This window comes from Chaetura pelagica, unplaced genomic scaffold (assembly GCF_000747805.2).
Source record: "Chaetura pelagica isolate M959 unplaced genomic scaffold, ChaPel_1.0 scaffold135, whole genome shotgun sequence".
Classification (NCBI taxonomy): Eukaryota; Metazoa; Chordata; class Aves; order Apodiformes; family Apodidae; genus Chaetura; species Chaetura pelagica.
In genome coordinates, this window is record NW_009953649.1 from 868,633 (window position 1) to 883,255 (window position 14,623).

Genomic DNA, 14,623 nt, shown 5'->3' on the forward strand with positions numbered 1-14,623 from the left:
GGCAGAGAGAGCGAGCAGAGACCAGCAGAGAGCAGATCCTACTCTCTTCTTATGGATCAGAGACCATTGTTCCAGAAAGCACCACGGTCTGAATTAGCCAATCACCATTGGCCAGGTACATATTCTGTTAGAGGCAGTTTTTAACCTATTGTCTATTTTTTCTGCCACTTATTATGACCCTTGTGCTGCTTCTTTGCTATGCACTTATCTGGTAGGGCAAGAGGCCTGCTCATTCTGTTCTTGAGTGAATCAGTGAAAAGGCGTCACTCCTGTTTTGCTGACTTGAAAGGCATTTGTTATTTAGTCTTATATAGAGGGGAAGAAGAGGGACTGTTCCCCACAGCAGGCCAAGATGCTGTTGGCCTTCCTGGCCACCTGGGCACGCTGCTGACTCTGGCTCATGTTAAGTCCACTGTCAACCATCACCCTCAGGTCCTTCTCCACCATGGAGCTTTCCAACCACTCATCCCCAAGCCTGTACCTTTGCATGGGGTTGTTGTGACCGAAGTGCAGGACCCAGCACTTGGTCTTGTTAAACCTCATACAACTGGCCTTGGCTCATTGGTCCAGTCTGTCCAGGTCTTTCTGCAGAGCCTTCCTACCCTCAAGCAAGTCGACACTTCCTCCCAGCTTAGTGTTGTCTGCTAACTTACTTGTCTGCAAACTTACTTAGGAAGCACTCAATCTCCTCATCTAGGTCTATTAATAAAGATATTGAACAGGCCTGGACCCAAAACTGAGCCCTGGGGGACACCACTGGTAACCAGCCACCAGCTGGATCCAACCCCATTCACTATAACTCTCTGGGCTCAGCCAGCCAGCCAGTTTTTAACGCAGCAGAGAGTGTACCTATCTGTGCCATGTGCCATCAGTTTCTCCAGGAGAATGCTGTGGGAGACTGTGTTGAAGGCCTTCCCAAAGTCCAATAGACAACATCTACAGCTCGTCCCTCATCCACCAGCCGGGTCACCTGATCACAGAAGGAGATCAGCTTGGTCAAGCAGGACCTGCCTTTCCTGGCCCCATGCTGGCTGGGCCTGATCCCATGTCTGTCCTGCGCTTGCCATGTAAGCACACTCAAGATGAGGCTCTCCATTATTTTCCCTGGTCCTAAGGTCAGACTGACTGGCCTGTAGTTCCCAGGATCTTCCTTCATACTCTTTTTGTAGATGGCCATCACACTGGCAAGCCTCCAGTCATCTGGGACATCCCCTGTTATCCAGTACTGTTGGTATATGATAGAGAAGGGCTTGGCGATTTCTTCTGTCAGCTCTCTCAGTATTCTTGGGTGAATCCCATCTGGCCCCATAGACTTTTGAGTGTCTAGGTGCTGCAACAGCTCTCTGACTGCATCCTTATGGATTATGGGGGGGTTGTTCTGCTCCCCAGTCTTACGTTCCTTCTCAGGAGGTTGAACACCCTGACAGCAGCTGGTCTGATGAATAAAGATGAAGGTGAAGAAGGCATTAAGTATTTCAGCCTCTTCTTCATCCTTGGTTGCCATGTTCCCCCTCTCATCCAATACGGGATGGATATTCTCCTTGGTTCTCTTTTTTGCTGTTAATGTATTTGTAAATTATTTTTTTTTATTGTCCTTGATGGTAGTGGCCAGGTTGACCTCAAAATGTGTTGTCCACACAAAGTTGTTTTCAAATTCCCTCCTGATTAAATGCTTAGTTTATAAAAAGTTTACACTGGAAGAAGTGGAGTAATGTTTGAACCTTATCCCTTATTTGTGGTCAGAGGGAACAGCTATTAGCATGTGTATTTTCAGAATTAAAAGGGATCTAGTATTTAATGCATGAACCAGCAATGTACATTTGTGAACTTGTGTAGTCAACACATCCCAACAAATCAGTTACTCTAAGGTAAGTAACTATTTTTCCAGATAAAATAAATCATGTTGTGACTAATAATCTTACATGAAAACTACTTCACTAAGTATGATACAGATACATTAACCTGATAATATTTGAAGCACATCTTCTATTCTTCAAGTGTGGCTCTTTTATTACTCTCTCTGCACTTTCTACTGTTTAATTTTGTTTGCTGCTTTGTTGTTTTTTTGTTGTGGTTCAGTTTGTTTTTTGTTTTCCTCTTTCTCCTTCTTGTTTTCCCATTTGTTTCTTATTGCTAGGAATGTCAAGCAATCCCCACTTTTGTCGTTTCTTTTATGAAATTTAAGGTAAGGGTACTGTGCTCCAGAGAAATGCTTAAATTGGACCTTTTGTGCGTACCTGTTTTTATCTGCACTTATTTTACTTTAGATGTTTGAATGGTTTTATGTACATTGGTTTGCAAGTCTTACATTGATCTTTCCAAAAAAGCAAATAGATTAATTTAGTGTGTTTAAGTCTATTTTCTTACCTGAGCTGGTAATTCTTAATTTTGCAAATAATTTAACAGAAATTGTACAGAAAAACAAGTCAACTTTCCTATAATAAATCACAGACTATGCTTTTGGTTTCCTTAAGTATACATATAAACATGAAAAAATATGATCTAGATTGGTGTTTCTGCTCATCTAATCTCATTTTAGATGGCTGCTTTTGTATGTATTTAGGTTTATAGAGTAGATGTTAGATTGTATTTGTGATTGTGTAAGTGATGCATGTGGACTGTGGGTTGGAAGTAGAGACCATTCATATGTAATTGCATGAGAAGTGCTGCTCCTTTTTTCAGATAAATTAAGAATATTTTTTTTTAATATATTTTTTAAATCATCTTGGATATTTACTTATAATTTTTTTAGTATTAACTAAGAGAAGTTCAGAAATCTAACATGGAGTATTTGAAAAGAACATTCAGAAGTGAAACCAGAAGACTACAAAAGTTACTATATTATGAAAGAAACAGGTGTCAGTGCAGTCAGTCAATAGTGTTTATAGTTTGGTCTGATCTATTTAATTACCTAAATTCCACACTAATGTGTGTGTGTTTTTTAATATATAAAGCCAGCCAGCCAGTTTTTAACGCAGCAGAGAGTGTACCTATCTGTGCCATGTGCCATCAGTTTCTCCAGGAGAATGCTGTGGGAGACTGTGTTGAAGGCCTTCCCAAAGTCCAATAGACAACATCTACAGCTCGTCCCTCATCCACCAGCCGGGTCACCTGATCACAGAAGGAGATCAGCTTGGTCAAGCAGGACCTGCCTTTCCTGGCCCCATGCTGGCTGGGCCTGATCCCATGTCTGTCCTGCGCTTGCCATGTAAGCACACTCAAGATGAGGCTCTCCATTATTTTCCCTGGTCCTAAGGTCAGATGACTGGCCTGTAGTTCCCAGGATCTTCCTTCATACTCTTTTTGTAGATGGCCATCACACTGGCAAGCCTCCAGTCATCTGGGACATCCCTTGTTATCCAGTACTGTTGGTATATGATAGAGAAGGGCTTGGCGATTTCTTCTGTCAGCTCTCTCAGTATTCTTGGGTGAATCCCATCTGGCCCCATAGACTTTTGAGTGTCTAGGTGCTGCAACAGCTCTCTGACTGCATCCTTATGGATTATGGGGGGGTTGTTCTGCTCCCCGGTCTTACGTTCCTTCTCAGGAGGTTGAACACCCTGACAGCAGCTGGTCTGATGAATAAAGATGAAGGTGAAGAAGGCATTAAGTATTTCAGCCTCTTCTTCATCCTTGGTTGCCATGTTCCCCCTCTCATCCAATACGGGATGGATATTCTCCTTGGTTCTCTTTTTTGCTGTTAATGTATTTGTAAATTATTTTTTTTTATTGTCCTTGATGGTAGTGGCCAGGTTGACCTCAAAATGTGTTGTCCACACAAAGTTGTTTTCAAATTCCCTCCTGATTAAATGCTTAGTTTATAAAAAGTTTACACTGGAAGAAGTGGAGTAATGTTTGAACCTTATCCCTTATTTGTGGTCAGAGGGAACAGCTATTAGCATGTGTATTTTCAGAATTAAAAGGGATCTAGTATTTAATGCATGAACCAGCAATGTACATTTGTGAACTTGTGTAGTCAACACATCCCAACAAATCAGTTACTCTAAGGTAAGTAACTATTTTTCCAGATAAAATAAATCATGTTGTGACTAATAATCTTACATGAAAACTACTTCACTAAGTATGATACAGATACATTAACCTGATAATATTTGAAGCACATCTTCTATTCTTCAAGTGTGGCTCTTTTATTACTCTCTCTGCACTTTCTACTGTTTAATTTTGTTTGCTACTTTGTTGTTTTTTTGTTGTGGTTCAGTTTGTTTTTTGTTTTCCTCTTTCTCCTTCTTGTTTTCCCATTTGTTTCTTATTGCTAGGAATGTCAAGCAATCCCCACTTTTGTCGTTTCTTTTATGAAATTTAAGGTAAGGGTACTGTGCTCCAGAGAAATGCTTAAATTGGACCTTTTGTGCGTACCTGTTTTTATCTGCACTTATTTTACTTTAGATGTTTGAATGGTTTTATGTACATTGGTTTGCAAGTCTTACATTGATCTTTCCAAAAAAGCAAATAGATTAATTTAGTGTGTTTAAGTCTATTTTCTTACCTGAGCTGGTAATTCTTAATTTTGCAAATAATTTAACAGAAATTGTACAGAAAAACAAGTCAACTTTCCTATAATAAATCACAGACTATGCTTTTGGTTTCCTTAAGTATACATATAAACATGAAAAAATATGATCTAGATTGGTGTTTCTGCTCATCTAATCTCATTTTAGATGGCTGCTTTTGTATGTATTTAGGTTTATAGAGTAGATGTTAGATTGTATTTGTGATTGTGTAAGTGATGCATGTGGACTGTGGGTTGGAAGTAGAGACCATTCATATGTAATTGCATGAGAAGTGCTGCTCCTTTTTTCAGATAAATTAAGAATATTTTTTTTTAATATATTTTTTAAATCATCTTGGATATTTACTTATAATTTTTTTAGTATTAACTAAGAGAAGTTCAGAAATCTAACATGGAGTATTTGAAAAGAACATTCAGAAGTGAAACCAGAAGACTACAAAAGTTACTATATTATGAAAGAAACAGGTGTCAGTGCAGTCAGTCAATAGTGTTTATAGTTTGGTCTGATCTATTTAATTACCTAAATTCCACACTAATGTGTGTGTGTTTTTTAATATATAAGCAATAGACTATTTTCAAGTTAGTATAATCAACAGTTCATCTCATATTACATATATATAACTAGTGATATGTGTTGAAGTGAAGATTAATACTGACAGCAGAATTATTCCTATCTTCTTGGTCAATTTAACTAAGTTTGGGCAACTTTAGTGGGACTTTTTTGTACAAGCTTAACCTACACAGCCCTGATGCATTGCTGCTTAATTTAGTGACTATTTGAAGTGTTAAAAGCTCTGAAAATGTCTTTACCTTGGTATAAATTAAACTACAGAGGAAGCATATTACTTCAAAGAAATCCTTCTGATGTAAAGTATTTTCTTGTGCTCGATGAGCAAGTAATTAAGAAGATAATCCTGTCACCTCCAACATCTTTATGCCAGCAGAGGTCCCTGATGTAAGAGGAATTTCCTGAGCAGCAGCTGCAAAAATAACTTCCTGAGCTCTTCCAGTGATTTGCTGTCTGCTTTTGCAGACAGACTTTAATAGCTCAACCCTGAAGATGATGCTTGGCTCAGCCTTTGCCAAGCATCTGTGATACTGATGTCAGTGAACATGTTTCAGTAACACGTATACATCCAGTAACACCTATATAAGCCAGAGTTTTCAAAAGAAAGAGCATAATTGATTTAATTGATGTATAAACATTTTTTAAAGGACTTGATTTTCTCAGCACATAGGCAATACAATAGTTCAACATTCCTGAAAACCAGGTTACTTAATTATATTTTACATTTAAAAGTTCATATTTGAAAATTCTATCCTGCCTGTGTCTGAGAATTTAAACAGTTCTGCTGATGTATAGTTGCATACTGAGAAGCCAACAAAGTACCAGTACATTTCTCATGTGACACAGATGTGTATTTTTAGCTCTTCCAAAACCAAAGTATTCTGTATTATGTAATTTTCAAATTAACTCTGGCAAATCAGTTAATAAAGTAATGGTTTGCCTTTGAGTCTAGGCTAAAAACTTTCTTCATAAATTTAAATTGTGCCCCCTCATCGTATCAGAATTTGGAAACACTTTTATCTATCTACCTTCTTTGATCTTCTTTGGCATTGAGTGTTCCAGTTCTGTTCATTTCTGCAAATCAGTCAATATTCATAGAATGGTGTCAGGATAAAGTAATACTTCTAAATGCTGTTTGGAAGTCACATGATAATAAGTCATTCTGGCTTAGATAAATTTAAAGAAATGTTATCAAAGATCAATGATCCTCATACTGGAGAAGGCACAAATAGTTATAAATATCCTAGATAACTTATTTGGCTATGCTGTAATTTGTATACTACTTCAAATGTGCAGGCATTAGAAAGTTTACATATCTGTAAGAATATGCTTTTGATTTTTTTCTTATCTTTTTTTTCTGAGAGTAAGAACCACTAGTAGGTAACCAAATTCTTGCTTAAAAATGATAGCTCATTAAACCTGGAGGCTGTCAGTGGTGGGTGCCCTGGTGTTTAAGAAAGTGAAACTTTTATGTCAGTTACCTAAACAGAGACTTTAAAATGCCTTTGTATAAACCAAGGACCACATAGGTGTGTTTGCAAGTGATAAGTGATGTGCTGAACTGGAAACCTGTGGAAATGCATGAATAAATAAATAGAATGCTTACCAGCATTAGGTTAGGTGGTTATTGAGGCACCTACATCTTCTGCAATTAAACAAATTAAAAAGAACAACAACAACAAAAAAAAACAACACAAAGAACAACAGTCTAAATTGTGTAGATAAGTAAATAAGTAACAGAATACTCAATACCACTTGTTAACTTTATCTTTTCACTTAATGTCAGAGAAAGGGTCTGTGATTTAAGAGAGGTGTGGCTGTTCCTGTATCATTTATCTTCAAATACTGAAGAGGTGTTCTTGATCCCAGTGGTATTCTATTTAAAAAATATTTTATTTGACCCAGTTTTAGCTATTATTAATTGTGTAAGCTATGCTAACATGAATCTTGCAAAATACTTAGTTTGCTCACATTGCTGTATGAATAGTTGCAGCCACAGAGATGCTCTTGTAAAGTCTTACCTTAACAAGGTGCTTCTCAGCAACAATAATGTGAACCATTGAGGAATAAAAGCCAGTTTTACAAAACTGAATTTATAGTGTGAACTAAAAGTAATACACAATATTCTGGCACACTTATTCCCTTCCTGACTTCAATCATATCTTATTTAAAGTTTCAGCTAGTAGGATTGTTATGGGACTTTGAATCCATTAAGATGCATAGTTTAGTTTTGCCTTTATAGAACTGACAGCTAAATACTAATAGAGAGCCCAGGAGCCTCTTTAAAGTTGTAACTTCTAATGAATGAGTGCATTTAATACTAAAAATCTTTTATTTTTTTTTTCTGGCTGAATGAGTTAATTTTCTCTATATTCTTCTACTAAGAGGGCAGTACTCCTCACTTTGCTGTTTACCTTAAAGATTCCCGATGTTATTTTTACACACACAAAGCCAACTGTCAGACCAGAAGAGTAGGAATTTTATTCTCCTCTATATATAAATGGTTTGAAAAGTTGGAAGCAATACTTCTGGCTTCTTGGGATACTATCTGCAGTCGAGGAAATGCCAGCATTACAAATTAAAGAATCTCAGAATCGTTTGGGATGGAAAAGACCTTCAAGTTCATCAAGTTCAACCATAACCTAACTCGACCAAGTCCGGTGTTTAAACCATGCTCCTAAGCACCACATCTTTTAAACACTTCCAGAGATGCTGATTCAACCATCTTGCTGGGCAGCCTATTCTGGTGTTGTATTACCCTGTCAGTGAAGAATTTTCTTCTAATATCTAGTCTAAACCTCCCCTGGTGCAGCTTGAGCCCTTTTTTACTTCTTTATCAACCATCTTGATGAGGAGATAGAATGCACCCTCAGAAAGTTTTCAGATGACACCAATTTGGGAGGAAGTGTTGATCTGCCTGAGGGTAGGGAGGCTCTACAGAGAGACTTGGACAGGCTAAATTGATGGGCCAAAGTCAATTGTATGAGGTTCAACAAAGCCAAGTGCTGGGTCCTGCACTTGAGCCACAACAACCCCATGAAATGCTACAGACTTGGAGAAGAGTGTCTGGAAAGCTGTCCAGCAGAAAGGGACCTGGGGTTCTGATTGATAGGTGACTGAATATGAGCCAGCAGTGTGCCCAGATGGCCACGAAAGCCAATGGCATCCTGGCCTGTATTAGAAATAGTGTGGCCATCAGGACCAGGGAGGTGATCGTCCCTCTGTACTTGGCATTAGTGAGGCCACAACTCGAATACTGTGTCCAGTTTTGGGCACCTCAACAGAGGAAGACACTGAGGTTCTGGAGTGTGTCCGAAGAAGAGCAACAAAGCTGGTGAAGGGCCTTGAGAACAAGTCTTTTGAGTAGTGGCTACAGGAACTGGGGCTATTTAGTATAAAGAAAAGGAGGCTGAGGGAAGACTTCATTGCCCTCTCCAACTACCTGAGAGGAAGGACTTTGTAAAGAGGTAGGGGCTGGTCTCTTCTCACCAGCAACTGGTGATAGAACAAGAAGGAACGGTCTCAAGCTGCACCAGGAGAGGTTTAGACTAGACATTAGGAGGAACTTTTTCACTGAAAGCATGGTCAGACATTGAAACATGCTGCCCAGCAAGGTGGTTGAGTCACCATCCCTGGATATGTTTAAAAGTTCACTAGATGTGGCACTTGGGAATATGGCTTAGTGCTGGATTGGTAGAGTATGGCTGATGGTTGGACTCAATGATCTTGGAGGTCTTTTCCAACCTTGGTGATTCCATTATTTGCTCTTGTCTTGGAGCTGGGAAATTTCATATGTATCATATACTGTTTCTCAGATACCAGCTTTTGGTGAGAGTCAGAAGACAGGAGCATGAGCTCTAGTGAACTTTGTTCCAACACAGCTGCTCTAATATCATGTTAACCTTACTGCAACTAACCAGCTAAGAATTTACCTAGTGAGCTAACATACATAGCAGCTGTGTTATTTGCAGAATCTGTTGTGCAAATTCTGTCCAACCAACTGCTGCTGTTTTGAGTGGAAGATCAGTAAGAGAATTAGGAGGGTTTCTTTCCCATCTGAGGATCCTGTCCTTTCCTACACTGAAATGAAGCAACAACTCTATGCTTTTAAAATTCCTAAGGGAAGTTGTATTTTATGCATTTGAGGCAGTTTGCAATGAAAGAACCGTGACTGGCTCCTTTCCCAGGTTAGGATATTTTCTTAAAAGAAAGTACTTTTTTTCTTATAGACAGTGTCTTTTCTTTTTTATCAAGTGGTCTTGTTTTTCTTCTCTCATATAGTGCTTGAAAATTAATCATTCATTTTAGGTGATTAACTCATACAATGTGGTGTTGCATTTGTTTGCCACAATAAATCTGTTTCTGACAAATTTTACAGTAATATGGATTCTTTGGTTTGAAAGAGTAGCTTCTGATTAACAGCCAGCACATATGGTTCATTGGTTGGAAATCTGGGATGGAAACTTATATTCTACTTGGTTAGCTGCTTACACAGTGCACAAAAACCCCCTTCTGTTACCTGCTAACCTTCTCATATAAAATGCTCACAGACCTGAGATTTCCTGTTAGTTGTTTTTTTTTTTCTGGTCACTGCCAGGTAACTGAATTCTGCAGAGAAATCTGCAGTCTTGAAAAGCAAAAGTGCCATGACAGACTGAAGTGTTAAAGCAAAACTGTAAAACAAATATGCTGTTCTTCAATGCCATAAAATGGCATGGAAGGAAAAGAAACTGAATACAAATGGATTTTATTTATTTATTTCTATTTACCTTGTTAAAACATCCTCTATCAAAATACGTTGCCAACTTCTGAACTTGAATCTTGATGTCAAATACCTTTTTTTTTTAAATTGTCCAGCAATAACAAATCAGATAATAAAATTGTAGAAAAAGATGATAAAATCCTCTCCTGGCTCAGTTCAATTAAGTTTTACTGAAAATTGACTGCACATATGTGGAAGGTTGCAATTAGCTTTTGAGGCATATTTAAAGGACTTTGTGTAAATTTAACATCAGATGAGAGCTGCGAGTGATATCTCTGGCACTGAAATGTCCCAAACGGTCATTATTTCACCACTGTAAGACTCATGTCTAGCTGCTGAGCTCTCCTTTTATACTCAGTAAGCGCTTTTCAGTTAGACTGTGTGAAGATAAGTGATGAGAGAATTTGCCCCAGATGTCCCATTGGCTTTCAGTACAACTGATGACCGTGACATGCTAGAGAGCTGTTAATTTCTGGACTATATCTGACACTTCTACTAATAGGCTGCAATGTTTTTCTGTGTGTGGTTGTACTAAATCATAGAAGGAAGACAGACTGATGTTGAGAGAGCTAAAAGTGTGGACAGAACAATTTGAAAGAGACTTAGCCCGAGCACAGGTGGCAGAAACAAGCTTACAAGAGAAATACCAGGTAAGCAGTAGGGATACTTTTGTATGATGAGACATTATAATAATCATTATTTGTGACATGTATTGCAGTATTTTATGCAATGTGAGTATTTGCAAATCAATATTCTGTAATTTAGAGAAATAAGGACACAAACAATCTTACCTTTTATTGGTAGAGGAATTATAATGTCAGCTCCAGCTTTGCTACATACAACAGTGCACAGATGGTTTGCTTAACAGAGAGCTTTTTCAAGCAGTGTGAAGAAGGACTGTCCTAGTTAGAAGTGAGCATGTGTCTGTACACTCGATCCAGATTCTGTATGATAGAGCTCAAATGGGAGGTATGACTGAAGGCTGAAGGAGGTGACAGGTGGAGAGGACAGGGCTTAGAGCTTCATTTTTAACCCCTTTGTCAAAAGTTAATATCTAATTTGGCATATTAATTTTGGCCTAAATTTTCTCTCGGTGATCAGCTGTTCTCTAAAAATAGCTACTATCTGTCCCCAGTAATCTTTAATTCATTTGCTTGTTTATTTGATCAATTACAATTACGTTTCGTATAGAATTTAGACGTCTCATAACTGAAGGGAAATACAGAGCTCTTACCCATATATTCCTGGAGGATTCTCCAGTCTACCAAAATATTTAAGTGCATTTCAGTGTAAATATACAAGTACTGCTTGCTTCTCTTCGGCAAGGATTAGGATTTCTATCAGTACAAAATTGTCGTAGATTGTACTACTCCATAGGTGCTGAAGAATTCCATTCTCTGACTGTACTACATTGATTTGATTTTCTGTTTGTGCAGTCATTTAAGCATTTCAGAGTACAATATGAGGTAAAAAGGAAACAGATTGAACTTGTAACCCAGTCATTAAGGAAAGATGGTAAATTATCACTTGATCAAGCTATGGTGAAGCAGGCATGGGACAGAGTTTCTTCCAGGGTAAGTTGCAAATTGTTATGCTGTGTGAGTTTTATTAAATGAGTGATGAAAATGTAAAATCATTTAGACACTTCTTTCGTATTGATTTTACTAGGCATTAGGAACCTAAAAAAGGACCAAATTTCTAGCACTGTTAAATTATTTTGCATTTCTTTTGACAACATTTACCGTACTATAATCTTTATTACTGCTTGAAGATGGAATATGAACTTTAAGAAAAGCACTGTATTTCAAAGTTTCCTTTTATTTGAAAGTGTGCCAACAGTGATTAGCCAAGTTCAAAACTTGTTGATAAAAAAACCTGCACAATGTCCCTTCCAAATACAGTGATTTAATGTAAATTGTTAGTTATCTGAGAAATTATAATACCACTTTTTAATATAACTTGTAAAAGTTTCTGTGTAGTACTGAATACTTTATCAATTAATGAGGCTTTAATGTTATTTTTTTACCTGATTGAAGTAGTAATAACTTATTAGTAGCATTAGTGATAGTAATTTTGGAATAATTGAATGAAAAATCCCAAGTGGATTATATTGCTTGTCGCAAATAAGAAGTTATTGAATCATTACTGCTTAATGTATATTAATGGAATTTTTTTATGTTATATATTTAACAGAACATATTTTTTTAAATATTCTGGAGTTTTGAAGTAAATTTTATTAGTTTACACTCCCATAACTGGGATTGCCAATAAGACACAGCATTTTACTGCTATATTCTCAGCTCCCCACTCCTTTGTGAGTCCTTTGGATGTTACACTTAGAAAAAATGTTCAAAATAGAGATTAGAAGATTTTGTGCAAGAGCATGACATAAATTACACTGGGTGGAAGAAGGTCTCACATCCCTTGCTATGCCTATTAACTAAGAAAATTCCAGACTTTAGCTTATCAGTTCTAGTTTATATCTGGTCAGTTCAGTACATGGATTTATTGTTCTGGAAGGGAAATCATGAATCAGTAAATCCTTACGGAGACTTTGTTGCTGTGAGATTGCTATTATTTCAGAACTAATGTGGAGCAATATACCTAGGTTTATGTCTCAAACATGCACTGTTATGTGGGGGCTTGGTCTTACAGTATAAAGTCTGACTTTTCTTGAGGTACTTTTTGCTATAATGAAATAAGGAAGGAAGTTCAATTCTCTTTTTTTTTTGTTCCCTAGCTACTTGATTGGCACATACACCTTGATAAATCTCTTCCTGCACCTTTGGGTACCATAGGTGCTTGGCTCTATAGAGCAGAGGCTGCTCTGAGGGAAGAAGTAACTGTTCAGCAAGCTCATGAGGAAACAGCCAATGTCATACACCGGAAGCTTGAACAACATAAGGTAGATCTGCATGCATTCTTTTTGTGAATTTATTCCATAGTTTCCAAAGCTGCAAATAATCCATACTATACAAGGTTATTATTTCCAGTTTCTGTGGGTGATCTCATCATTTAGTGATGACTTGAACTGTGTTATCTGTGTATTTTACAAGCAATATCCAAAATTGCTTCTGAATGCTTCTATCTGAAATATACCAGTTATCATATTTTAATTATTCCACTATTCTAGGATTTCTGTTGGGTAAAATTCCATAGGGAGCACATAAATTGTTGGGTGCATTGAACAATCAATATGAACTTAACAGGTGAAGAAGGAGAGAGAAAGCAAACAGACTGAGTGTGCTGATAGGCACTGCGGAGGATATGCACTAGGGGAAACACAGAATGAAGTTAATTTTCATAGTGTTGTGATGGCAAGTAACATGAGAAGTCTCCTCTGTTGTGCTAAACTGGAAACTTCCTCAGATTACTTTAAATACCTTTGCCAGTATTCTTTGCTGAGTCCAAGATCTCATTTAAAATCAAATATGTGAGGTTTGCTTGTGCATTTATGTAATATATATGAGAAAAATATAGGCAGAAATTATTGATGAGATGATAAAACAAACTGAATCAGTAAATAAGACAGAGAAAGGACGAAGATGGTGTAGACAAAGGATGCACTTGTGGCAGTGCAGTTGTATTTTATATTGCTTTTTTCCTCGATCACTACTTCTGATACTTATGAGACTACTTGACTGTAGTTACATTATTTTTTTGTGTTTGGGCTGCCGATGGGGTATTTTATGAAAAAGTAATGCTACATAATTAAAAGCTGGCAAGTTTCATGGCCATATTGGAACAGCTTTGGCAGACAATGGCAGTTTATCTAGAAGATCAGTTGGGTCTTCTCATTACTCTTTAACAGAACAGTGGCAACTCTTCTAACTTAAGTGATGGCTAATAAAATTTAACCAAAACACTATTAAAATCTGTGAGGATAGTATAGTTTTCTTTCAAAGTCTAGTGTCTTCTAACACTAAATTACCTTTCTTGTTAAAATTAACTGTTTCAGGACTCATAAGATTTGACATTTGTTTTAAAAAAACAAGTCAAATACTTTTTTTGTTCATGTAATGTGAACACTATAGAACTCCTTTTGATACATTCATCAGAAATACAAAAGAGTGTGTCTTAAATTGTTTTTAATTTGCATCAGAAATGTCATGGTGAGGAATTTCTACACCAACAAATAAACTTTGATGTAGGTTAGTTTGTGCCACAGGAGTTTTCCCATAGGAATGGGATGGGAAAAGCTTCAGGAAAGGCATGTGCAATTATATCTGTTCCTGGAGTTTTTTTTTGTCAGATTTGCATTGATGAATCCTAATGTGCTATTGGACAGTACCAGAAATGCATTAGTGGCTTTGGTTTTTTTCAGTCCTTGTTTCCTATGAAGTTGATGGGCTTTGTTTGTTATGCATTTGCTCAGATTACATTATCACTTTCTCTATTGCTTCATCTCATCTGACAATGGATTATTTCTGTGAACTTTATAGCTCATGGCCATTTTGAAATGAATACAAAACATACCAACTTATTTGGACAAACCATGGAATCAGTCAAGCAAATACGTTTATTTTAATTATTATCACCACTAAGATCCAGAATTAAGAACAATGTCTGTGCTTGTTGAGGGTCATTTTGCAGAGCAGTATTTCAGTTAATGAGAACACCGTGTAAATGTTTTCATGGGCTTCCAGTTGACGTTGGATGAAATTACTGGGTTTAATTTTGACTTACCAAGGCATGTAAGGGGCATCCCTGTTTATCTGGCAAGGTCTCAAGTACAGCTAGCTGAGATATTTGTTCCATGTCT

General features: G+C 37.2%; 1 protein-coding gene across 1 annotated transcript in view; it reads left to right on the forward strand.

Annotated features, from left to right (window-relative positions):
* Nucleotides 1–14,623, forward strand: part of SYNE1 (spectrin repeat containing, nuclear envelope 1) — a 243,482-nt gene that overhangs the window by 17,206 nt on the left and 211,653 nt on the right. Inside the window, exons 8-11 of the mRNA XM_010000000.1 lie at nucleotides 2,138–2,185; nucleotides 10,404–10,511; nucleotides 11,298–11,435; nucleotides 12,602–12,766. Coding sequence (XP_009998302.1) covers nucleotides 2,138–2,185; nucleotides 10,404–10,511; nucleotides 11,298–11,435; nucleotides 12,602–12,766 — 459 coding nt within the window. The remainder of the gene's footprint in view (nucleotides 1–2,137; nucleotides 2,186–10,403; nucleotides 10,512–11,297; nucleotides 11,436–12,601; nucleotides 12,767–14,623) is intronic.